Source organism: Oncorhynchus keta, chromosome 33, assembly GCF_023373465.1.
Source record: "Oncorhynchus keta strain PuntledgeMale-10-30-2019 chromosome 33, Oket_V2, whole genome shotgun sequence".
Lineage (NCBI taxonomy): Eukaryota > Metazoa > Chordata > Actinopteri > Salmoniformes > Salmonidae > Oncorhynchus > Oncorhynchus keta.
The window spans coordinates 883,743-911,599 of NC_068453.1; the positions used below are offsets into that span (position 1 = coordinate 883,743).

Consider the following 27,857-nt stretch of genomic DNA (forward strand, 5'->3'; position numbering starts at 1 on the left):
AGAGTAGTTAGAGGGGATTGCACTGTCTACGAAAACACTTAGACTATGGAGTATGCTTTCCCTGTGTATATGCATGGTTTAAGCCTTAATGCATAATAATTATGCCAAAAGTAACTATAATCCACAGTCTACATATGTATGAATGATTAAAGAGTCACTTTGTATTGATATACTCATTACATTTGGTCAGAATCTGTGGCTGCTTGTATATTTTACCGCTTAGAAATGGATATACAGTTTCAATATCACTGGCCCAGAAACTCAAGATTCTTACGAGGTAAAGTTTTCCTGGTTCAATAGGGTCTCCCCCGCAGTTTTCTGAGAATCATCTGAGAATGGTCCTTAGTGGGCTACAGACCACAACAGTAGCTGAACACATTTGAATATTCATATTTGCTGTATATTTGAATGACTTAAAGCATAATAAATGTATAAAAAGTAACTACTAATGTATCCATTCCATAGTCTAAGTGTTTTTGTTTGATAATGCACTCCATTTCTGTTAAGAACTGCAAGATATTTGACCTAAAACTATTACTATTTCCATTATATGAATTTTCACCAGATTGGAAGCCTTAAATCTAAATTAAACATTGTGTATCACCACAACATTGTTTGAGCTAGCATGGATGACAGCCTTCAACAAGAAAATTGTTTTTTCAAGCAGTTTTTCCAGATTGGTTGTTCTCCTACTAAGCCTAATAGGTCGACAACTGGAAATATTGCCTTTTTCCTGAACATGTGACCTAACATGGAAAAACTCAGGGCCATAGTGATATGTGACCTGGTCAGACAAGACTTCTGGGCCTAGTCATTGTATGACATGACATGGCATAAAAGAGCTGTTGTTATGTTCATGTATTGGTGTTACCTGTATCTCCAGGCCTACCAGGCTCTCCGGCAGGTCCTGGTGGTCCAGGGCTCACATTAGTGGGCATGCAGAGTCGACAGACATCACCCTTCTCACCTAAGAGAGACATGATGACAGGGAGGAAGTGGTTGTTCAGTGGTTCTTGCCAGTGAAGCAACAAAGTAACTTGAGCTCTCATTGCCCCAGTGACAACTCAATTTATTCAAATCAAATCAAATTGTATTTGTCACATGCGCCGAAAACAACAGCTGGAGTTGACCTTACTCTTCAATGCTTAATCAAGCTGGAGGCCCTGGGTATCAACCCCTCCCTGTGCAACTGGGTCCTGGACTTTCTGACGGGCCGCCCCCAGGTGGTGACGGTAGGAAACAACATCTCCACTTCACTGACCCTCAACACTGGGGCCTCACAAGGGTGTTTGCTCAGCCCTCTCCTGTACTCCCTGTTCACCCACGACTCCGTGGCCATGCGCGCCTCCAACTCAATCATTAAGTTTGCAGACGGCGCAACAATAGTGGGCTTGATTACCAACAACGACGAGACAGCCTACAGGGAGGAGGTGAGGGCACTCGGAGTGTGGTGTCAGGAAAACAACCTCTCACTCAATGTCAACAAAACAAAGGAGATAATAGTGGACTTCAGCAAACAGCAGAGGGAGCAACCCCCTATCCACATCGAAGGGTCAGCAGGGAGAAGGTGGAATGTTTTAAGTTCCTGGGCGTACACATCACAGAGAAACTGAAATGGTCCGCCGACACAGACAGTGTGGTGAAGAATGCGCAACAGCGCCTCTTCAACCACAGGAGGCTGAAGAAATGTTGCTTGTCACCCAAAACCCTGACAAACTTTTACAGATGCACAATCAAGAGTATCCTGTTGGGCTGTATCACAGCCTGGTATAGCAACTGCATCGCCTTGAACCGCAAGGCTCTCCAGAGGGTGACTCAGAGAGGCTGCTGCACACATTGAGACCTGATCTCTGGACACTTTAATAAATGGATCACACTAGCCACTTTAAACATTGCCACTGTAAATAATACCACTTCAATAATGTTTACATATCTTACATTACTCATATCATATGTATATACTGTATTTTATACCATCTACTGCACCTTGCCTATGCAGCTCGGCCATCGCTCATCCATATATTTATATGTACATATTCTCATTCACCCCTTTAGATTTCGGTGTATTAGGTAGTTGTTGGGGAAATGTTAGATTACTTGTTAGATTTGTGTGTATTATGTAGTTGTTGGGAATTGTTAGATTGTTAGATTGTTAGATATTACTGTACTGTTGGAAGTAGAAGCACAAGCATTTCGCTACACTCACATTAACATCTGCTAACCTTGTGTATGTGACCAATACAATTTGACCTTAACCAACAATGCAATTTTAAGAAAATAGAGTTAAGAATATATATACTAAATAAAATCATGTATTTTGTTTTAAAGAAACAAAATAAAATAACAATAATGAGGCTATAGACAGGGGGTACCGGTAGCTTCCGAGTCAATGTGTGGGGGTATAGGTAAGTCGAGGTAATTTGTACATGTAGGTGGGGGTAAAGTGCTTATGCATAGATAATAAAAAGCGAATAGCCGCAGCGTAAAAACAAAGCGGGGGGGTCAATGCAAATGGTCTGGGTGGCCATTTGATTATTTGTTCAGCAGTCTTACGGCTTGGGGGTAGAAACTATAAAGGAGCCTTTTGGACCTAGACTTGGTCCTTGGCGGTAGCAGAGAGAACAGTCTACTGGAGTCTTTGACAATGTTTTGGCCCTTCCTCTGACACCGCCGAGTATATAGGTTCTGGATGGATGGAAGCTTGGCCCCAGTGATGTACTGTGCCATACGCACGACCCTCTGTAGTGCCTTATGGTCGGATGCCGAGGAGATGCAACAGGTCAGGATGCTCTCGATGGTGCAGCTGTAGAACCTTTTGACAATCTGTGGGGGAAAAAGGCGTTGTCGTGCCCTCTCCAAGACTTTCTTGGTGTGTTTGGACCTTGATAGTTTGTTGGTCATGTGGACACCAAGGAACTTGAAACGCTACACTACAGCTCCGTCGATGTGAATGGAGTCGTCTTTGGCCCTCCATTTCCAGTAGTCCATGATCATCTCCTTTGTCTTGCTCACGTTGAGGGAAAGTTTGTTGTCCTGGCACCACACTTCCAGGTCTCTGACCTCTTCCCTATAGGCTGTCTCATCGTTGTCGGTGATCAGGCCTACCACTGTTGGGCCAACAGCAAACTTAATGATGGTGTTGGAGTCGTGCTTGGCCATGCAGTCGTGGGTGAACAGGGATTACAGGTGGTGACTAAGCATGCGTCCCCGAGGGGCCCCCTAGTTGAAGATCAGCATGGCATATATGTGTTGTTTCCTACCCTTACCACCTTGGGGCAGCCTGTCAGGAAGTCCAGGATGTTGAACACTGAGCTGTAGTCAATGAACAGCATTCTCACATAGGTGTTTCCAGCCTTTCAAGGCACTTCATGGCTACCGACCTGAGTGCTACAGGCGGTAGTAATTTAGGCAGGTTACCTTAGCTTTCTGGTCTGCTTGAAACATGTAGGTATTAAAGACTCGGTCAGGGAGAGGTTGAAAATGTCAGTAAAGACACTTGCCAGTTGGTCCGCGCATGCTCTGAGTACACATCCTGGTAATCCATCTGGCCCTGCGGCCCTGTGAATTATGACCTGTTAAAAGGTCTTACTCGTATTGGCTACAGAGAGCGTGATCACACAGTCGTCCGGAACAGCTAGGGCTCTCATGCATGCTTCAGTGTTGCATGCCTCAAAGCGAGCATAAAAGGCATTTAGCTCATCTGGTAAGCTGGCGTCACTGGGCAGCACGCGGGTGGTTTTCCGTTTGTAGTCCGTAATAGTTTGCATTCAGTCCTGTATTGACGATTTGCCTGTTTGATGGATCGTCTGAGGGCATTACTGGATTTATTAGTGTCCTGCTCCTTGAAAGCGGCAGCTCTAGCCTTTAGCTCAGTGCGGATGTTGCCTTCTGGTTGGGATATGTACGTACGGTCACTGTGGGGATGTCGTTGATGCACTTATTGATGAAGCCGGGGACTGAGGTGGTATACTCCTCAATGCCAATGAATGAATCCTGGAACATATTTCAGTCTCTGCTAGCAAAACAGTCCTGTAGCGTAGCATCCAGGTCATCTGACCACTTCCGTATTGAGCCAGGCCCCGGTACTTCCTGCTTCAGTTTTTGATTGTAAGCAGGAATCAGGAGGATATAATTATGGTCAGATTTGGCAAAAGGAGGGAGTGGAAGGGCTTTGTACATGTCTCCGTGTGTGGAGTAAACGTGATCTAGAGTTTTCTTTCCTGTGATTGCACATGTGACATGCTGGTAGAAATGAGGATAAACCCATTTAAGTTTGCCTGCATTAAAGTCCACGGCCACTAGAACCACCGCTTCTGGATAAGCATTTTCTTGTTTGCTTATGGCCTTATAGTGCGGTCTTAGCGCCAGTAGCGGTTTGCGGTGGTAAATAGATGGCCGCAAAAAATGTAGACACACAGCCCCACCCCTCATCTTACCACACATAGCTGTTCTGTCCTGCCGATGCATGGAAAAGCCAGGCAACTGTAAATTGTCAGTGTCGTTGTTCAGCCACGACTTGGTGAAACATAAGATATTACAGCTTTTAATGTCCGTTGGTAGGATAGTCGCGAACGGAGCTCATCCAGTTTATTCTCCAGTGATTGAACATTGGCCAATAGAAAGGATGGTAGAGGCGGGTTACCCACTTGTGACAAATTCTCAAAAGGCACCCTGATCTAACCCCCCTTTACTTCCTTCTTCAATCAAGTCAAAATTACTTTTTATTCATAAAGCCCTGAAGAGCAAAATGTCAAAACAAACAAACACATCACTTTACAGTAAGCAAGCCTATAAAACATACCTTCCATGAAGCTATGCAAAAAATGAACTGTTACACTTGTCAAGAAGACCCAACCCTTAACTTTTACTGGACATGACAGTTGCAAACTGCACAATAAATTCCATATCCTTATTCCTGCAATGCCCTTTACAGAATAACGTATTTGTCACAGAAAATACCTGTTTCTCCGAACCCGCCTCTATCTCCTGGTTGTCCTGGGATGCCTTTGATGCCTTTAGGACCGGATGGTCCAGGGTTGCCTCTCAACAGATCTGTGCAAAGATCCAACCCACCGGGCAAAAACATGTTGAATGAATATTGTAGCAACATCATACTGCAATGAACTTAACGTTAAACGCCAATGGAATTTTCGTTGAATTTGCAGAAAGTAAGTTGTTGTTCTGAGTTTAATACTTCACCATTGTCAACCAAATAAAATATCAATGTACATTCAACGTAATGCCTCGTTGAATTGATTAATCTTGTCGTTGACAAATGTTCAATCCACTCTCATATCTAAAACTACAAATATGGAGAAAATAATACTTCACCCTCTCTGAGATGGGAGCCTGTAGTCACAGGCTAACTAGCTAACTCTAATCCTGCTAAACCTTTGTTAGATAGAGGCTATGCAGAGACTTGAATTACATTACAGTAGAATAAGATTGTTGTCACAAGTTACTAAACCTAGATCCAGTCTTACCCTTTGCATTCCTGCGAATGTGGGATTATAAGAGTATAGCAGCATAATATTAAAAGATCTCTAACTGCACCTTCAGAGGGTTTCTGAGTTAATGCTGTAGTAATTGTGGTAGCTTTGTAATAACCATTATGTCAGACTTTTGAGGATGACCTAAAGTGGCCAGGTGAGTTGAGCATGTACCTGGAATTCCAGGGGGACCACGGTCGCCTATGGGGCCATCATTTCCAGGGGGGCCAGTGGGTCCAGGGGGGCCAATTATGTAGGGGGCAGGCTCCCCCCTCTCCCCTTTATCCCCAGCTAAACCAGGGGGACCAGGATTCCCAGGGGCCCCAGGGAAAGACAACCCTGAAAACACAATACAATGATCAGTTTGGTGTGTGTGTGTGTTCACACGTGTACAAGGGACCATGTCACCGTGAAGGGCAATGCGTGACAATGTGTGACGATGCGTGTGTGTATGTTTGTCACTGTTCATGACAAATTTATGGCAAAGGGCAACCACTGTTTTAATGTGAGCTTAGATCATCCACACAGATGATCTTAATAGCTTCCAAAATGTCCTGCTCCCTAAAAGCAGAGCTACATGTGAGGTCGGTGATAACTTAGTCCTACTTTCTCCCCAAAATTTTAAAGCTCTCTGCAGGGTTTTATCTTCAGTACAAATAAAACCTGGTAATCAAGCAGACTAAGAGGTGATTTAACTATTTGACAATCATTCAGTACAATTGAAAGTCATTTTTCGTTTACGACAGCAATTAAACTGTGGCAATATATTGTACAGGTTATATGAATGGAAAACTCATGTTTGGGACACATTACTTTTACATTTCCAATGTATTTATTTTTTGTATAACATTTTTTTAGGACGTTTACATTGTAATACTTCTGACAGCCAACTTTCTAAGTCCGCCCATAACTTTTGGGTTTGATAACATTCCCAGAAGGCATGAATTATTGAGTCATTGTAAATGTAATACTTAAAACATGAATCTGCCGTTGTGCTGAAAAATTTGTGAATTTGATCTCTTGTATAATAAATTCTATACATTCGTTTATGCTGGATTAAGTGTGAATTTTAACACATTTTGTTAGTGATTTGTTCAAATGTGTTATTTTTAAGTCTAGTTATTTTCCAAGTTATGAAATCCAATAATTACAATTTGTCTAATCGATTTGAAGAAGCATCCTGGAGCCAATGGCAGAAAGCCCTTCTTCCATAAAATAGCTGCACCTGTCATCTCCTCCCTCTCATCTCCTCAACCAATCCCAGGAGTCTGCCTCCATCCCCAAACACTTGAAATCTGCATATGTTCAACCACTGATCAAAGATGGTGACATCACTGATCCCAACTCCTACTGGCCTATATCCATTTCCTGCCTCTCCAAACTCCTGGAGCAAATAGAAAACACCCAGTGTACCTAATACCTGAGCCATAACAACATTGTCTCTGGGTTCCAGTCTAGTTTCTGAAAAGGTCACAGCTACATAACTGCCAAAACCAAGGTTCTTAATGACATATTCACCTCTCTGTACAAAAATCACAACTGTGCTGCACTATTCATTGACCTCTCCAAAGCATTTGACACAGTTGACCACTCCAACCTCATCAATAAACTCAGACATCAGCCTTTCTGACAGCTCCCTCTGCTGGTTCTCCAAATACTTCACTGACCACTCCCAAACCATCAGAAGTGAAAACATTACATCCAAACCCCTGATAGTGTCCAGTGTCCTTTTTCTGATGCTTCAATCCACCTTTATGCTGACGATATCATAATCTACACTTCTACCCAACCCTCCCCTCTGCTATGGCCACTCTCCAAGCCAAATCCCAGCTAGCACATTACGTTCCGTGGAAATTCTGGGAATGTATGTTTTTGGTTTCACATTGGTTGTGGGAACGAAGCCACATGTTTCCTTTAAACGTTTTGTCAACAGAAATGAACATTTCTCCTGTTCTGGGAACTTCTATTTTTAGGTCGCAGGCAGGTTCTGAGAATGTTTTACTCTGGTTCCTTAAATTTGTTTTATTTTTTTATTAACACTCTGGAAAAGGAAATTATAGTTTATTTGGAGGTTTTTGAATAACTTCCTTAAAACATTCACTGAATAGGCCTCCCAAGTGGCGCAGCGGTCTAAGGCACCGCTTCGCAGTGCTTGAGGCGTTGCTACAGATCCTAGTTTGATCCTGGGTTGCGTCACTGCCGGCTGCGACCGGGAGACCGATATAGGAAAGTCACAATTGGCCCAGCATCGACCAGGTTAAGGGAGGATTTGGCTGGCTGGGATATCCTTGTCCCATCATGCTCTAGTGACTCTTGCTGCGTGCCCGGGCGCATGCACGCTGACACGGTCGCCAGTTGTACGGTGTTTCTACCGAACATTGGTGCGGCTGGCTTCCGGGTTAAGCGAGCAGTGCGGCTTGGCAGGGTCGCGTTTCGGAGGACGCACGGCTCTCTCCCGTGTCTGTACGGGAGTTGCAGCAATGGGACAAGACTGTAACTACCTACTACCAATATCACAAAATTTGCTGCACGGTTTGTTGCTCCATCTTGGTCAGGTTGTTATTGTAAAAGACAACGTGTTCTCTATAGAGCCTCACAGTGGACATTGTCATAATAGCCATAAAATGATAACCATGGAAATCTCTCCCAGACAAGATTACTTTTATCAATATATTCAGCTCTATTTACTCATAGATTAAAACATGCTAATTAGAATCAAATTAGACATAATGCCAGGTATCAACCAGAGAGGAAGAGGCGAAGTGAGAGGCTTTACTCGAAGTGAGGAATTTTGTATGGAGGCTAATGAGAGTGTTGAATTCGATCAACAAAATGTTTTATTGTTAATCTTTGGGCTAGGCGTCCCGCTAGCGGGACAATTTCCGGTGACACTGGAGGGCGCTCTATTCAATTAAATAATAATAAAAATTATGGATTTTTAACATTTATGTACATACAAGTGTCTTATATCGGTTGAAAGCTTAAATGCTTGTTAATCTAAATGCACTGTCCGATTTAAAGTAGGCTTTATAGCAATAGCATAGGCGTGAGATTGTTTGAGTACGGAGCCCCACATCAAAATATTTTTCCCACCGGCACAGGTTTCATAAATTCACAAATAGCAATTAAAAATTCACTTACTTTTTGAAAATCTTAATCTGATTTGTAATCCAAAGGGTCCCAGCTATAACATGTAGTGTCGTTTTGTTAGATAAAATCCTTCTTTATATCCCAAAAAGTCAGTTTAACGGGCCAAGATAGGATTCCGAAAAATCTACCCCTAAATTTTGTTTCAACATGTCCAAATACGTTTCTAGCAAATCCTTAGATACTCTAAAACGTAATTAAGATATAATATTTCATACGGAAAGAAGAATGTACAACAGGAAAAGGATATTAGCAGGTGTGTGTCCTCTTCGTTCTTGCATACACAAATTTCCAAGTCTGTGTCCCTGTATTAAAACTCATATTTCTTACTCGTTTTGGAAAAAACCTGAAACCTTGAACAAAGACGACTGACAGCCAGTGGAAGGCATAGGAATTGCATACTGGGAGCTATAATTAATTTCTTTACACGTTCCATTGGAAGAGCATGGGCTCTTGATTGTTCTTTGGATTATCTCCAACCTTATCTATTGTGTTATAGTCTACAACATTATTTTAACATTTCTACAAACCTCAAAGTGTTTTCTTTCCACTGGTACCAATTATATGCATATCCTGGCTTCAGGAATTGAGCAACAGGCAGTTTACTTTGGGCACGTCAGTCAGGTGGAAATTGAGAAAAAAGGACCCTAGCCTTTAACAAGTTTTAATTTGCGACATGAGGCTTATTTGATCGAATAGACGTTTTGTAATGGTTAGGTTGTTATGAATGCACTGATTTAAGTCGACGCATGTGGCTTTTCGGCAACTTTGAAATAAATCAACTTTAAATTGGAGTTGTGCCTGTTATCAGAGATAGATATATGATCTGTTTTAACATGGACATTATAAAGTAGTCAATTCAGTGGGGATTTCTATGAGTTAGGAGCAAAGAAAATGTGTTTGACTTTAAAAAGGAGATAGCCTCAATGGCGCTGGCCATCTTATCACAGATGTTATAATGGCAAAGACATAAAGATGAGTCCTGTATCCATCTCTATGGTCTGTTGTTCACATGTGTATCTGATCTCTCATTGGCTAGAATGGTCCCACCTGTTCTTGCCTCCTTCCACCTTCTATCTTTGATGACATGTATTTCCATTGTTAGAGTGATCACTTGACTAACTTTTCAATATAACAGACAATCTTTGGATCAACTGATCTGCTAGTTTATTCTTGTGGATTTTTGGTTGCAAGCAAGTTTGTCTTAACACAGGTGCATGCCATTAGTAGCGTTTTAAGAAATCCAGCATTAACATACGAGTGTTCTGCCCGTTGGTTGCAATTGGCCAATAGTTCTAAGAGTAACATTGATAAACAGCAAATTAATGGATGGGAAACAAATAAAAATGTGATTAAAATATTTACCTGGTTCCCCCTTCATTCCAGGAAAACCAATCACACCTAGAGTAGAACAGAGACAGTACAGCTACTGACAACTGATCGAACATAACACTGGAATTGACAGTGGAATTAATCGGCTTTCTACGAGAGAGAGAGAGAGAGAGAGAGAGAGAGAGAGAGAGAGAGAGAGAGAGAGAGAGAGAGAGAGAGAGAGAGAGAGAGAGAGAGAGAGAGAGAGAGAGAGAGAGAGAGAGAGAGAGAGAGAGACTCAGTGGTCTACCGTGGTCTACAGTGCATTTGTCTAACATAGGCTGCATCCCAAATTGAACACTATTCCCCATATTAGTGTACTACTTTTGACCAGAACTCTAGTCAAAAGTAGTGCGCTATATAGAGAATAGGTAATTAGTTGTCAGTGTGCTGGTATACCTTGATTACCAGTATAGCCAGGGGGTCCGAGGGGCCCAGGAAAACCCTGCAAGCCTTTGATTCTCCCATTGATCTGAATCAACTGTAGGTGAAGGACGACAAGCAGCGGTTAAAACTAGCCAAAGTCCAAGGGACCAGCGTTACAGATTGATACACAGTATAGTAGGCTGACTTTCAAATGACACCCCATTCCCCTTAGTGCACTTATTTTGTCCAGAGCTGTTGCATCTGTGGTGAAAAGTGCTAAGGCGCTTGTAAAAAGCACTGCACTATATGGGGAATAATAATAACAACAATAATTTATTTAACTTGTATAGCGCTTTTCATTACAGAAAATAATATAAAAGTGCATAAAAAGCAAAACAAACAAACAACAAATGTACATTGAGATTGTAGAGTTGGCGATTGAATGTCTCAATTTAGAATAGGGTGTATTTTCAAATTTGCACAAGTTGTGTATGTTAACTAAGTTAACTAATTGAAGGCACTATTGACTATTGTCAACTATTGATATGATACTAATATGAACATGATAACAATATATTGTCACTCACATCCCCTGGAGGACCTGTGGGTCCGCGGTCACCTTTGTCACCCTGAATTCAGACAGCCACAGAGAGGGTGACCCACACATATACATTACAAAGACAGTAGAGCGAATGCAATACTCAACATGAGTGTAGGGCAGGGTTGGGGTCAATTCCAGGTAATTCATGAAGTAAACCAAATTCCAATTCCACATTTTTGAAAATGTAATTTAAATCTAATTGAAAAGCATTTAAAGAGACGTGGAATTTGAATTTCAGTGTACTTCCTGAAATGAAATTGGCCCCAACCGTGGTGTCTAGTCTATTATTGAGGTCGGAATACTGACTTGAGATCCGTGCCAGAAACTCTGACTCTAACCATGCACGATACTCGTACAGAAAATTATCGCACAGATCTTAAGTGAGGATTTAGGCCCGTATGACTGACTGACTGACCGATACAATAGCCGATTGAAGGCAGTAGGACATACCATTGAACCTTCTGTTCCAGGAGGTCCCTGGTAGCCCACATCACCTTTCCCACCCTGACAGGAGAAAGAGAGAGAGAGAGAGAGGCTAGAGGTCATGATCAGATGAGCTCCTGCATTTTTCAGCATTTTCTCAAAAAAATATACATTTAGAGTTGGATAAACTTGGCTTTTTGCTACCCTCTACAACATAACCCTCACTTCAAATCAAAACTCAAAACCTACAACCTGATTTTGGACGGAATTACGGAATCACCTGGAAGGTTTACAACTACCAAGGATTATTATTCTATACAGCAAATTCTCTGGAAAACAACAGAAACCTGATAGCACCATCCAACCTGGAACTGAGTGAGTAATGTTTAGTCTGAAACTATATTTAATTTCCAAAAGCCAATAAGAAAAATACACTACATTACCTTATAAGGACTGAATGCTAACATAAGGCTGCCAAGCTTGATACAGCTTCAATTAGCACTGACGTGTCAAGTGAGAGGTGTCAAAGCAAATGGAGAGGCCTTAGAAGCTGCCTCCCGCTGTTCAGAAGTAATTAAAATACAGTACCCTGTGTATGTAAAGAATGATAAGGCAAGTAAAGATTACAAAATGAAGCTTCTAATGGAATATCAAGAGACACTTTTTGCTGAAATTAAAAAAATGGGAACATCCAACATCCAGCCTTATCTTCCACACAAACCATCCCCTGGCATGGCACAGTGCTATATTAGCACACAACCCCTTTGTTAAGAGAGGGGGTGTCAGCGAGGGGTGGAAACTCAGGATACTTGACAACGAGGACTCTGAGTCAGCTAATATAAATCTCTATAAGTCTGGAACAGTAATGCTACAGGGCAACCCCAAACAGTTTCAGCAGGACTTTCACTTAATCAAAGAATTAGCCCAGCAGGAGAAGCTCTCCCTTGAGAAAGATACCCCCACCCGGAACGGGTCAGATAAGACCTCTTCATTATATAACCCCACAGACGAGCCACGCCTAGTGGAAAGTCAACCTCCCAGCACAGAGTACTACCCTTTCATTGAAATGAAGGATACATTTACCCAGCTGGAGGTAAGGCAGGTGGAGCTGGAACAGCAGGTGATTACACTCCAGTCAGCACAGACCCAGACAACAGTCCAGCACAACAACACTCTCTTCACCAGACCCGGAGTGCTGGAGGTGGAGAGAGACCTTTCTGCATTCTGGACAGTGGTGAGACAACTTCAACAGGAGAAAGAGCAGGGTCAGGAGAAGAACAGAGCACTAGAGGAGAGGATCAGACTGCTGGAGGAGAGGGTGAGGGAATGGCGTGTGACAGAGAACAACCCACTAGAGAGGTGGCCACCCCCGCAGAGAAGCAGCCCACCTCAACCCACCTCTGCACCCGACAAAAGTCTCGACACCACAGCAGAACAGTCCACACACCAAACCCTGACCATAACGTTGACATAACAGCAGATCACACAAATGAAGAACCCCAAGCCCAGAGCCTCTCACCCCCTCTGAGTAACCCCCCAGTCAGCCACCCTGATAACCCCCCAGTCAGCCACCCTGATAGCCCCCCCCACACACACACCCATTGAGGACATACACAAGACACAGATTGTTCTCCTTATGGACTCAAATGGGAAATATATACAAGAAAAAAACTTTTTCCCAAACACAGTGTGTCTAAACTCTGGTGTCCAAACACCCAACGCTCCCTAGACCTTCTGTCTGAGGACCAACTAGGTTCACCTAGCCACATAATAATACACACAGGCACAAACAACCTGAGAGCACAGCAGGAAAGGGTGGCCACAGCACTGAAGGGAGTGATTCACAAAGCTTCTTCTACTTTCCCCAACGCGCAAGTGGTTATCACCACCCTGCTACCACGAAAAGACTTCCACCCTGCCACAATACAGTGGGTAAACGCAAGTATTTCCCGTGACTGTGCCTCAAAACCAAATGTTTTCCTGGCCCACCACTCCACCCTGGACTTGAACAGCCTCTAGGTCCAGGTCCACCTCTACAAGGCAGCAGGGCCCACCTTTGCCCAGACTCTAAAGGACATCACTCTCAAACATATCCCCAACACTTCACACAGGAGCAACAGAGCAATTGACACGCTGCCCAGACCAGCGAGACACCCTCCCAGTCCTGCGGACCTACACATAGAGGACCCACGCCAAGAGGACTTACATCCAGACCACAACACCCCCAGCCACATCCACACCCCCACCCCAACCAATCAACACCCCCCCCCCGTCAACCATGCCCACACCCTATTTAGGCCCCCTCAGATCAGACCTATGCCCCTCATGCTCAACCCATGCATGCCACCCCCGCAATCAGGGCCTCAACATGGAAGTCACACATACGCCCAGGCAGTGGGCGGGCAAACAGGCCCAACCCCCACTCTTACACTATCCCAAGCCAATGGCATGTACCAGATGCTCAGCGGGCTCTGCTCACACTTATTGGCCTGAGGACAAACCACACAACCAACAACATTGGACACTTTATGGAACACAAATCCTTCACTATATCATCCTGGAATATCTAAGGCCTGAGGTCATCTACCTTTGGCCTAAAGAGTAGGAACCCGGACTTCACCAAAGAAATGGGTAATACAGACTAGAGGTCGACCGATTAATCGGAATGGCCGATTAATTAGGGCCGATTTCAAGTTTTCATAACACTCGGATATCGGTATTTTGGGGTGCCGATTTTTTTAAATGTAAAAATTTAAATGTTATTTTTTTTACACCTTTATTTAATCTTTATTTAACTAGGCAAGTCAGTTAAGAACACATTCTTATTTTCAATGACGGCCTAGGAACGGTGGGTTAACTGCCTCGTTCAGGGGCAGAAAGACAGATTTTCACCTTGTCAGCTCGGGGGATCCAATCTTGCAACCTTACAGTTAACTATTCCAACGCAATAACGACCTGCCTCTCGATCGTTGCAGTCAACAAGGACTGCCTGTAACTGCCTGTTACGCAAATGCAGTAAGCCAAGGTAAGTTGCTAGCTAGCATTAAACTTATCTTATAAAAAACAATCAATCATAATCACTAGTTAACTCCACATGGTTGATGATATTACCAGATATTATCTAGCGTGTCCTGTGTTGCATATAATCTGACTGAGCATACAAGTATCTAAGTATCTGACTGAGCGGTGGTAGGCAGAAGCAGGCATGTAAACATTCATTCAAACAGCACTTTCGTGCCTTTTGCCAGCAGCTATTCGTTGTGCGTCAAGCATTGCGCTGTTTATGACTTCAAACCTATCAACTCCGGAGATGAGGCTGGTGTGACCGAGGTGAAATGGCTGGCGAGTTAGCGCGTGCTAATAGCGTTTCAAACTTCACTCGCTCTGAGCCTTGGGCTGGTTGTCTCCCTTGCTCTGCATGGGTAACGCTGCTTCGATGTGGTGGCTGTTGTCGTTGTGTTGCTGGTTCGCGCCCAGGGAGGAGCGAGGAGAGGGACGGAAGCTATACTTTTACACTGGCAATACTAAAGTGACTATAAGAACATCCAATAGTCAAAGGTTAAAGAAATACAAATGGTATAGAGGGAAATAGTCCTATAATAACTACAACCTAAAACTTCTTACCTGGGAATATTGAAGACTCATGTTAAAAGGAACCACCAGCTTTCATATGTTCTCATGTTCTGAGCAAGGAACTGAAACGTTAGCTTTCTTACATAGCACATATTTCAATTTTACGTTCTTCTCCAACACTTTGTTTTTGCATTATTTAAACCAAATTGAGCATGTTTCATTATCTACTTGAGGCTAAATTGATTTTATTGATGTATTATATTAAGTTAAAATAAGTGTTAATTCAGTATTGTTGTAATTGCCATTATTACAAATCTGCTCTAGCAGACCTAACTCACGCCATTCAATTAATCAAAACAGGAACATTTGGCTAGAAATTCAAAAGGAAATTATCTTAACAGAGAAAAATGTCCTCCTGTGTGCTACCTATATCCCCCCACTAGAATCCCCATACTTTAATGAAAACAGCTTCTCCATCCTGGAGGGGGAGATCAATCATTTCCAGGCCCAGGGACATGTACTAGTCTGTGGCAACCTAAATGCCAGAACCGGACAAGAACCTGACACCCTCAGCACACAGGGGGACAAACACCTGCCTGCAGGTGACAGCATTCCCTCCCCAATATGCCCCCCTAGGCACAACTATGACAACATAACCAACAAAAACGGGTCACAACTCCTGCAGCTCTGTCGCACGCTGGGTATGTACATAGTCAATGGTAGGCTTCGAGGAGACTCCTTTGGTAGGTACATCAAATACCAAGTATTTGATACACTGCCGATTTTGCAAGTTTTCCTACTTACACAGCATGTAGAAGTCTGTAATTTTTATCATAAGTACACTTCAACTGTGAGAGACGGAATCTAAAACAAAAATCCAGAAAACCACATTGTATGATTTTTAAGTAATTCATTAGCATTTTATTGCATGACATAAGTATTTGATCACCTACCAACCAGTAAGAATTCCATCTCTCACAGACCTGTTAGTTTTTCTTTAAGAAGCCCTCCTGTTCTCCACTCATTACCTGTATTAACTGCACCTGTTTGAACTCGTTACCTGTATAAAAGACACCTGTCCACACACTCAATCAAACAGTCTCCAACCTCTCCACAATGGCCAAGACCAGAGAGCTGTGTAATGACATCAGGGATAAATTGTAGACCTGCACAAGGCTGGGATGGACTACAGGATAATAGGCAAGCAGCTTAGTGAGAAGGCAACAACTGTTGGCGCAATTATTAGAAAATGGAAGAAGTTCAAGATGACGGTCAACCACCCTCGGTCTGGGGCTCCATGCAAGATCTCACCTCGTGGGGCATCAATGATCATGAGGAAGGCGAGGGATCAGCCCAGAACTACACGGCAGGACCTGGTCAATGACCTGAAGAGAGCTGGGACCACAGTCTCAAAGAAAACCATTAGTAACACACTACGCCGTCATGGATTAAAATCCTGCAGCGCACGCAATTCCCCCTGCTCAAGCCAGCGCATGTCCAGGCCCATCTGAAGTTTGCCAATGACCATCTGGATGATCCAGAGGAGGAATGGGAGAAAGTAATGTGGTCTGATGAGACAAAAATAGAGCTTTTTGGTCTAAACTCCACTTGCCTTGTTTGGAGGAAGAAGAAGGATGAGTACAACCTCAAGAACACCATCCCAACCGTGAAGCATGGAGGTGGAAACATCATTCTTTGGGGATGCTTTTCTGCAAAGGGGACAGGACGTGGGTCGTGGCTGGGTCTTCCAGCATGACAACGACCCGAAACACACAGCCAGGGCAACTAAGGAGTGGCTCCGTAAGAAGCATCTCAAGGTCCTGGAGTGGACTAGCCAGTCTCCAGACCTGAACCCAATAGAAAATCTTTGGAGGGAGCTGAAAGTCCATATTGCCCAGCGACAGCCCCGAAACCTGAAGGATCTGGAGAAGGTCTGTATGGAGGAGTGGGCCAAAATCCCTGCTAGTGTGTGCAAACCTGGTCAAGAACTACAGGAAACGTATGATCTCTGTAATTGCAAACAAAGGTTTCTGTACCAAATATTAAGTTCTGCTTTTTTTTAAATCATACAATGTGATTTTCTTGATTTTTGTTTTAGATTCCGTCTCTCACAGTTGAAGTGTACCTATGATAAAAATGACAGACCTAGGAAAACCTGCAAAATCGGCAGTGTATCAAATACTTGTTCTCCCCACTGTATAGCTCATCTCTTGGCAGTAGTACTGTAGACTACTTTATCACTGACCTCAACCCAGAGTCTCTCAGAGCGTTCACAGTCAGCCCACTGACACCCCTATCAGACCACAGCAAAAACAGTCTACTTCAACAGAGCAATACTCAATCATGAGGCATCAAAGCCAAAGTAATTGAGTAACATTAAGAAATGCTATAGATGGAAGGAATGCAGTTTGGAAACCTACCAAAAAACAATTAGGCAACAACAAATTCAATCCCTTTTAGACAATTTCCTGGGTAAAACATTCCACTGTAATAATGAAGGTGTAAACTTGGCAGTAGAAAATCTTAACAGTATATTTGACCTCTCAGCTTCCCTATCAAATCTAAAAATCTCAAATAGAAAACCGAAGAAAATGAACAACAATGAAAAATGGTTTGAGGAAGAATGCAAAAATCTAAGAAAGAAATTGAGAAACCTGTCCAACCAAAAACATAGAGACCCGGGAAACCTGAGTCTACACCTTCACTATGGTGAACCATTAAAACAATACAGAAATACACTACAGAAAAAGAAGGCACAGCACGTCAGAAATCAACTCAATGTAATTGAAGAATCCATAGACTGTAACCACTTCTGGGAAAATTGGAAAACACCTAAACAAACAACAACATAAATAATTATCTATCCAAAATGGAGATGTATGGGTAAACCACTCCAATCTTTTTGGCTCTATAACAAAGAATAAAGAGCAGAAACATATACAGGATCAAATGCAAATCTTAGAATCAACTATTAAAGACTACCAGAACCCACTGGATTCTCCAATTACCTTGAATGAGCTACAGGACAAAATAAAACCCTCCAACCCAAAAAGGCATGTGGTGTTGATGGTATCCTTAATGAAATTATCAAATATACAGACAACAAATTCCAATTGGCTATACTGAAACTCTATAACGTCATCCTTAGCTCTGACATCTTCCCCAATATTTGGAACCAAGGACTGATCACCCCAATCCACAAAAGTGGAGACAAATTTGACCCCAATAACTACCCTGGGAAATGCGTCAACAGCAACCTTGGGAAAATCCTCTGCATTATCATTAACAGCAGACTCATATATTTTCTCAATGAAAAGAATGTACTGAGCAAATGTCAAATTGGCTTTTTACCAAATTATCGTACAACAGACCATGTATTCCCCCTGCACACCCTAATTGACAACCAAACAAACCAAAACAAAGGCAAAGTCTTCTCATGCTTTGTTGATTTCAAAAAAGCCTTCGACTCCATTTTGCATGAGGGTCTGCTATACAAATTGATGGAAAGTGGTGTTGGGGATAAAACATACGACAATATAAAATCCATGTACACAAACAACAAGTGTGCGGTTAAAATGTGCAAAAAACACACTTTTCTTCCCACAGGGCTGTGGGGTGAGACAGGGATGCAGCTTAAGCCCCACCCTCTTCAACATATATATCAACGAATTGGGGCGGGCACTAGAAAAGTCTGCAGCACCCGTCCTCACTCTAATAGAATCTGAAGTCAAATGTCTAATGTTTGCTGATGATCTGGTGCTTCTGTCACCAACCAAGGAGGGCCTACAGCAGCACCTATATATTCTGCACAGATTCTGCCAGACCTGGGCCCTGATAGTAAATCTCAGTAAGACCAAAATAATGGTGTTCCAAAAAAGGTCCAGTCACCAGGACCACAAATACAAATTCCATCTAGACACCGTTGCCCTAGAGCACACAAAAAACTATACATACCTTGGCCTAAACATCAGCGCCACAGGTAACTTCCACAAAGCTGTGAACGATCTGATAGACAAGGCAAGATGGGCATTCTATGCCATCAAAAGGAACATAAAATTCAACATACCAATTAGGATCTGGCTAAAAATAATTGAATCAGTCATAGAACCCATTGCCCCTTATGGTTGTGAGGTCTGGGGTCCGCTCACCAACCAAGATTTCACAAAATGAGACAAACACCAAAATGAGACTCTGCATGCGGAATTCTGCAAAGATATCCTTCGCATACAATGTAGAACACCAAATAATGCATGCAGAGCAGAATTAGGCCGATACCCACTAATTATCAAAATCCAGAAAAGAGACGTTAAATTCTACAACCACCTAAAAGGAAGCGATTCCCAAACCTTTCATAACAAAGCCAACATCTACAGAGAGATGAACCTGGAGAAGAGTCCCCGAAGCAAGCTGGTCCTGGGGCCAGCTGTTCACACACAGACCCCACAGAGCCCCAGGACAGCAACATAATTAGACCCAACCAAATCATGAGAAGACAAAAAGATTTGACACATTGGAAAGAATTAACAAAAAAACAGAGCAAACTAGAATGCTACTTGGCCCTAAACAGAGAGTACACAGTGGCAGAATACCTTACACTGTGACTGACCCAAACTTAAGGAAAGCTTTGACTATGTACAGACGCAGTGAGCATAGCCTTGCTATTGAGAAAGGCCGCTGTAGGCAGACATGGCTCTCAAGAGAAGACAGTGCACACTGCCCACAAAATGAGGTGGAAACTGAGCTGCACTTCCTAACGTCCTGCCCAATGTATGACCATATTAGAGACACATATTTCCCTCAGATTACACAGATCCACAAAGAATTCGAAAACAAACCCAATTTTGATAAACTCCCATATCTACCGGGTGAAATTCCACAGTGTGCCATCACGGTAGCAATATTTGTGACCTGTTGCCACAAGAAAAGGGCAACCAGTGAAGAACAAACACCATTGTAAATACAACCCATATTTATGCTTGTTTATTTTCCCTTGTGTACTTTAAGCATTTGTACATTGTTACAACACTGTATATATATATATATATAATATGACATTTATATATTATCTACCTCACTTGCTTTGGCAATGTTAACACATGTTTCCCATGCCAATAAAGCCCCTTGAATTGAACTGAATTGATATTTTATTTAAGTCTATTCAAACTTTAATTATCCAGATTTTGTGATAAAACATCTTATGCAAGAGAGATTTGAGGATTCATGTATACAGGGTAGGAGAGCTGATTTAGGATCAGTTTTGATTTTTTGTTCACAATGAATGAGATTACATGGATAAGGCGGGCAAGACCTGGGCTCAGTTTTTCAAAACTTTTCATTTGGATGATAATGATCCCGATTCTGTGTTCCCCTATTTTGTAATCAATCAAACTGATTTTGAGCCATTTTTTCAGAAATATCCAGAAATAGAGGCTGCAGTATGACTTGTAAGTAAGTACATGTATTTATTTGACACTTCTCAAAACTGACCACATGCCTGTGCTGCAGTCAATTTAAAATAATAAAAACTGTTCATACAGTTAGTAACCCTTGGTTTGAAGATGACCATTTACTCTGACATTTCTGATTCAGAGGGGTTGAGTTAAATGCGGAAGACACATTCCAGTTGAATGCATTTAGTTGTACAACTGACTAGGTATTTCCCTTTCTCTATTATAGTGCAATTCACCTTTATAAATCCACACTGAATAAACCCTTCCAGTGGGATCAAGATTATCAAAACTGTTCAGAATCAAAACTATCCTTATCACTACTGCCTTTGAGCTTTGAAAAATGCAATTCCAAAATGTAATCTTGATTGAAGCAGTGGTGGAAAAAGTACCAAATTGTCATACTTGAGTAAAAGTAAAGATACCTAATAGAAAATGACTCAAGTAAAAGTGAAAGTCAACCAGTAAAATACTACTTAAGTAAAAGTATAAAAGTATATGCTTTTAAATATTGTTGAGTATCAACAGTAGATGTAATTGCTAAAATATACTTAAGTATCAAAAGTAAATGTAAAAGTATAAATAATTGTACATTTCTTATTTTAAGCAATTCCTTGTTTATTTATTTATTTATTTACGGATAGCCAGGGGCACGCTCCAACACTAAGATATAATTTACAAACGAAGCATGTGCTTAGTGAGCACCAAATCAGAGGCTGTAGGGATGACCAGTCATGTTCTGTTGATAAGTGTGTGAATTAGGCCATTTTCCTGTCCTGCTTAGCATTCAAAATGTAAAAGTACTTTTGGGTGTCAGGGAAAATGTATGGAGTAAAAAGTACATAATTTTATTTAGGAATGTAGTAAAAGTAAAAAAGTTGTCAAAAATATAAATAGTAAAGTACAGATACCCCAAATACGACTCAAGTAGTACTTTAAAGTATTTTTACCTAAATACTTTATACTACTGGATTAAAGTTTAGATTGGATTACCAAATCCCAATCCGAATTATCGGAATCATATTTTTCAGTTTTGAAATACCCAATTCTAAGATTTATTCCAATCCGATTGAAAAACTGGGCCCTGATCCTAGGTCCACACCCCTACTTTGAAACACTTAATACGTACGGACGCTGGTCAAGATAGTAAATTACAGTACGTTACACATTTTGCCAAACAGTAAGCATGTCAAAAACAATTCTCAAGTCACATGTAGCCCTAGTGGCAAAGACAATTGGTTGGGAAAAGGATGGGCAATCAGGTGGGTTATGTTTAAGTGGAGTTGACATGGTAACATGGCAAAATGCATGTACATAATGCATGTACATAATAACCTTTTACAAAGTGAGCCACAAAGGACCATGTACAGTACATACAAGTTATGATAGTTGTCTGGATATTTGTTTTACCTGAATTCCATAGGTCCCAGGGTCCCCATCTTTCCCAGGTTTCCCCTGAAAAACAGAACCTCTGTTAGACACAGGTGTTTGTCAGTATTTGTGAGTAGTACTACTATTGTGAGTAGGACACATCCACATGTGAGAATGATAACATCCATAATTCCATTGTAAAACTCTACAGTCTTTTAAATATGATATGCAGTGACTGGAGTCATAGAGCTACCAGAGCCCCAGGTTCTCCTTGGTCGCCTTTGTTCCCTTTATATCCACGACGCCCAGGGAGACCCTAAAAAAAACAAAAAAAATAATGTAAAATACCGACAGACAGGCAAGCAGACAAACAGAAAAGAAAGGACGGCCAGATGGACAGACAGACAAAACACAGCCCACAAGTAGTAGTATACATGCAATGGGATTTTTGAACTGGCAACTTTTGTACTGGCTCAAAGATCATGTCAATTATTACATTAAAATCAATTAGTTTAATTTAATTCACTGTAATGATCCCCCATAGGTTATAACTCACATGCTGGCCTGTACACCCCTTCTCTCCTGTATCACCTGGCTCCCCCTGCAATGAGAAGAAAGTCAGAACACTTTTCTACTTGTGTGACAATATGATGTATACGGGTAATAATGATGATGAAGCTGATTTGGGTGATGGTGATTGGTAATTATGTTTGCCAGTAACCGAACGGTTGCTGGTTCAAATCCCTGAGCTGACTTGGTGAAAAATCTGTTGATGTGCCTTTGAAAAAGGCACTTAACCCTAATTGCTCCTGTAAGTCACTCTGGATAAGAGCTTCTGCTAAATGACTAAAATGTAAATGTGATGATCATGATTTGTGTCAGTGTGGACTAGTAAAAAATTGCTGTGAGAGAAACCGAGTATGTTAAGTGTGGCAAACCTTCAGTTCCTTGGGTCCCTCTGCATAAAGCTTTATGCCCTTCTGTCCAGGTATCCCGGGAGGGCCTTGGTCACCCTGAGAACAAAACATTTACATTTTGTCACAATATACTGTACATTAGATACACTCAGCATGCATCCAGAACAAACTATACTGAGGCAGGATAATATGCAAGAGAGAGTTGTACTGTATGTGAAAGTAGAAAAGATCGATATCACACAGGTAGGTAATACCTTTTGACCTCTTGGGCCTGGAATTACAGGGCTTGGACCTTCCTGGCCCTGAAACAGAAATAAAGCTACTATAAATAGTGCAACACACCCCTCTAAATGGCAGGAACTGAAGAGGGACATCACTCAATATCACATTGTTACTATATTGTTAGTGCAGTAAGGTGAACGGTCAACGCCATGGACAGCTCCAAATCATCCAGGAAGAAACGCATGCACAAACATACACACAAATGCACACACACACACACACACACACACACACACACACACACACACACACACACACACACACACACACACACACACACACACACACACACACACACACACACACACACACACACACACACACACACAAATGGAAATAAGTATTTACTATGAGACTGACCTTCTCTCCCTGTACACCTGTTAACCCAGGTAATCCCTGGAAATATAAATAATAATTTAAAGTCAGAGATTTATACATTCAGGAAGAGCACATGGAATCATGAATGAGGACATTCAGAAACACATTACAGTACAAGCCTTTCAAAATAAACATAGGCTAATAAGTAAAAGAGAGGACACATATTGAACTTCATTTAGGTGTTAACTGACTGGAGTCCCGCTCGGCCCCTCCATCCCAGGAAGACCCGGCCGTCCAGGTAACCCTCGCTGACCCTAAAAAACAGTGGCCAGATTACACATTCAATAATTTTTTTCTATAATGTTATTGAGGAGACAGTAAAGATAGGAGAAATTATGAGTCAAAAGTGCAGTGGGTCAGATTCCAACCCATCCTTTCTCTAGTAGCCTCGGCTATACACATGTAACGGGGTCTGTAGCACTAACTACTCAACCTCACATGCCACGATACACATGAAAGTAGAACTGTAATATAGGGCCCCAGGAGTTTTGCCTGACCATGTGAAAACTCTTGGTCCAAGTTAGAACTATAGGAAAGAAACTCCTGGCCAAAGTATTTTTTTACATTTTTTTTTATTTTACTTTTATTTAAACAGGTAAGTCAGTTAAGAAAACATTCTTATTTTCAATGACGGCCTAGGAACAGAGGGTTAACTGCCTGTTCAGGGGCAGAACGACAGATCGTCAGATTGTCAGTTCAGGGGTTTGAACTCACAACCTTCCGGTTACTAGTCCAACGCTCTTACCACTAGGCTACGCTGCCGCCCCGTAATGACAGGTACTAGGCAAGCCCATACTTTTCCTATTGGAATAGAAGCATAAACTCAGAGACATGTGAGTAATGGGTTGTGATCAATACAGTATGGAAAACGTATACACATAAAAAAAAATGATTTAGTCCAGGTAATCCCTCCCTGTGCTCGTCAGCTTTCTTCCGTTTGGTGCCCAATGAACACAACCCAGGTGTAGGCAGGGTGGGAGGTACCTCCTTACCTTGACACCATCTCTCCCTTGTGGTCCAAGATGTCCATCAACCTCAGCAGCGGGTGGGAAGTAGTAGGAGTCTCCCTGTAAGGACAATACTTTAATCTTCGGGTCCACAACAAAACACACAAATTGTTTAGAGGGTCAGTAGATATATTTGGATGTACCTTAAATCCTGGCAATCCATGAACACCCTTCAATAAAAAAAGATAAGTGTGAGCTGCACATCACAACTTTACTGTAAAAGCTAAACAAGACCTGACACAAATGTATCTACCACTGTGGGGGCAAAACCTGGAATGGTGACAACTGGCAGCAAAGGTGATGGACAGCTACATATATATTTATATGTTTATAATGATTGAGATCACATGACAGACAGCTGTGATGATGTCTAGCTTTTACGGTGATGACAGACAGACACAGTAAGGTGCTTTGTTGTTACACCATAGCCTATGACATTTTCATAGGACTGGACACGGGGATCTTGTTTAAAAAAAAATTCAACGCACCATTTCTATTTTCAACAGTCATTTGTTCATACACAACACTTGTAAGAAGTATAATATATTTTGTATATTTAAATGTTAATTCATTAACTTTTAATTTGTTCACTCTTGGAAACCTTATTCATCAATTCCCATATTACAGGCTAATGATTAAGATCACATGATTGATGGCTGTGATTGATGACAGACAGACAGGAACAGTAAGGTGCTTAGTGACACTGGACACAGGATATTGACAGCACTTACTGGTAATCCAACAGGTCCCGGCACCCCAGGTAACCCTGGGTATCCACTGTCCCCCTGAAACACACACAATGATAGGACATCAGATATGTACATACGTCTGTGTGTGTGTGTGTGTTTGTGAGCTTCAATAAGTACATAATATCCAAAAGCAAGACTGTACCTTCGTCCCATTGCATCCTGGGGTTCCTGATGGCCCCATTGGTCCTTCATTTCCTGGGATTCCCTGGAAGAGAGGAAGTCATAGGGCCACTTCACATCAATACTTACATGATACGGATAGCTTACAGTAGACTAACACTAGAAGTTTTGACCAGTGTTGGGTTCAACATTTTGAACATTGAGAACATTAAATGAATGATAGAGAAAGAAGCATAGAATCAAAGGAGAAAGTTAAGGGTTCTCTGTAGAAGGACAGATAGCTGTGGAATGTGTTGGAATGTGTTGGGGGATGTGAGCAGAGCACCGTGTTGATATAGGGAGGACAGATGGATATCTGTGGATCAGGAGGTGAGGGGTGAGGTCAGTTCCCCTTAAGGGAGTAATCAGGGTTAGTATCTGGTTACCTTCTTTCTTTTGGGCATAAACTAAGGATTGGAGAGAAGGAGTGTCTTAAGTAGGATGTATATAACCAATGGAGAGAAATGTTTTGCTGTGTGATTACAGCTGTACAGAACCTTTGGGAAGAATTAAACTTGGTTAAGTAAGTCATTTACTCTGAAAAATAAGAACCTAACACCAGGAAAAGCCTGACTTGATCAGGAAAAACTATGGCCCCAATACTTATAATATAGAAAGGGTATGTTTTCAAGAAAAATTCTGTGACTTACTTCAGCTGACCAAAAGTATTTTTTATGTTGGTGGAAGAAGTTTAGAAGATGAATTGTTAGAGGCTAGAAGTAGTGACTGTAGTAGTAGTGGGAATAGTGACTGTAGCCCAGTAGTATTAGTAAACTCAGCAAAAAAAGAAACGTCGCTTTTCAGGACCATGTCTTTCGAAGATAATTCGTAAAAATCCAAATAACTTCAGAGATCTTCATTGTAAAAGGTTTAAACACTGTTCCCTATGCTTGTTCAATGAACCATAAACGATTAATGAACATGCACCCGTGGAACGGTCGTTAAGACACTAACAGCTTAGGCAGGCAATTAAGGTCACAGTTATGAAAATTTTGGACACTAAAAAGGCCTCTTGGATTTAGGGGGCGCTATTTTAATTTTTGGATGAAAAACGTTCCCGTTTGAAACAAGATATTTTGTCATGAAAAGATGCTCGACGATGCATATAATTACAGCTTTGGAAAGAAGACACTCTGACGTTTCCAAAACTGCAAAGATATTGTCTGTGAGTGCCACAGAACTTATGTTACAGGCGAAACCCAGATAAAAATCCAACCAGGAAGTGCCGCATTTTTTAAAACCGCCTCATGCCAATGACTCCTTATATGGCTGTGAATGAGCTACCAATGAGCTTATGTTTTCCACACATTCCCCAAGGTGTCTACAGCATTGTGACGTCTTTTTAGGCATTTCCATTGAAGAATGGCTGTAAGGGACCATATATAGCATGTGGTCACATGGTGTCTCCCAGAGAAAATCTTGCATAAAATCCTGAGGTAGCCATTTTTCCAATCGCTTCTTATGAGTAACCAATTGCCTCGACGGATATGTTATCGAATATATTTCTCAAAAACACCTTGAGGTGTTTCTGTTGATATTATGTAGCTAATTTTGAAAAAAGTTTGGTGTTGTAGTTGTAGCATTTTACGGTCGATTTCTCAGCCGAGCATGATGAAGAAACGGGAGCTTTTTCGCCTACAAAAATATTATTTTTGGAAAACAGGAACATTTGCTATCTAACTGGGAGTCTCCTGAGTGAAAGCATCTGAAGTTCTTCAAAGGTAAATGATTTAATTTGGTTTCTTTTCTTATTTTCGTGAAAATGTTGCCTGCTGCCAGCAGAGCCTAGCGTAGCATTATGCCATGATAAACTTACACAAATGCTTGTCTAGCGTTGGCTGTAACGCATATTTTGAAAATCTGAGATGACAGTGTTGTTAACAAAAGTCTAAGCTTGTGTTTGAATATATTTATTTTATTTCATTTGCGATTTTCATGAATAGGAAAAGTTTCTAGGGGTATTTGTGTCCGTTGCGATATGCTAATGAATTTGAGGCTATGATTAAGCTCCCGGATACGGGTTTGCTCGTCGCAAGAGGTTAATACTGACTCTGAAAAACATCAACAGAAAGATGCCCAGGGTCCCTGCTCATCTGCGTGAACATAGGCATGCTGCAAGGAGGCATGAGGACTGCAGATGTGGCCAGGGCAATACTATTGCTATGTCCGTAATGTGAGACGCCTAAGACAGCGCTACAGGACGGACAGCTGATCGTCCTCGCAGTGGCAGACCACATGTAACAAGACCTGCATAGGATCGGTACATCCGAAAATCACACCTGCGAGACTGGTAAAGGATGGCAACAACAACTACCCGAGTTACACCAGGAACGCACAATCCCTCCATTACTGCTCAGATTGTCCGCAATAGGCTGAGAGAGGCTGGACTGAGGGCTTGTAGGCCGGTCCTCACCAGTCATCACCGGTACAACGTCACCTATGGGCACAAACCTGCCCTTGTTGGACCAGACAGGACTGGCAAAAAGTGGTGCTCTTCACTGACGAATTACAGTTTTGTCTCACCAGGGTTTCGCGTTTATCGTCATCGGACTGAGCTTGTTGTCATTGCAGGCAATC

At 41.9% G+C, this 27,857-nt stretch overlaps 1 protein-coding gene across 1 annotated transcript in view; it reads right to left on the minus strand.

The window, feature by feature from the left end:
* The window catches only part of col4a3 (collagen, type IV, alpha 3), a 117,007-nt gene that overhangs the window by 34,581 nt on the left and 54,569 nt on the right, over window positions 1-27,857 (minus strand). Inside the window, exons 6-23 of the mRNA XM_035748320.2 lie at window positions 25,264-25,326; window positions 25,104-25,157; window positions 24,516-24,542; window positions 24,358-24,432; window positions 23,557-23,619; window positions 23,348-23,383; window positions 22,960-23,007; window positions 22,727-22,801; window positions 22,345-22,389; window positions 22,042-22,104; window positions 21,828-21,872; window positions 11,425-11,478; window positions 10,961-11,002; window positions 10,407-10,488; window positions 10,002-10,037; window positions 5,664-5,828; window positions 4,960-5,052; window positions 872-967 (exon numbers count right to left, since the gene is read on the minus strand). Of these exons, the coding sequence (XP_035604213.1) occupies window positions 872-967; window positions 4,960-5,052; window positions 5,664-5,828; window positions 10,002-10,037; window positions 10,407-10,488; window positions 10,961-11,002; window positions 11,425-11,478; window positions 21,828-21,872; window positions 22,042-22,104; window positions 22,345-22,389; window positions 22,727-22,801; window positions 22,960-23,007; window positions 23,348-23,383; window positions 23,557-23,619; window positions 24,358-24,432; window positions 24,516-24,542; window positions 25,104-25,157; window positions 25,264-25,326 (1,162 nt within the window). The remainder of the gene's footprint in view (window positions 1-871; window positions 968-4,959; window positions 5,053-5,663; window positions 5,829-10,001; window positions 10,038-10,406; window positions 10,489-10,960; window positions 11,003-11,424; window positions 11,479-21,827; window positions 21,873-22,041; window positions 22,105-22,344; window positions 22,390-22,726; window positions 22,802-22,959; window positions 23,008-23,347; window positions 23,384-23,556; window positions 23,620-24,357; window positions 24,433-24,515; window positions 24,543-25,103; window positions 25,158-25,263; window positions 25,327-27,857) is intronic.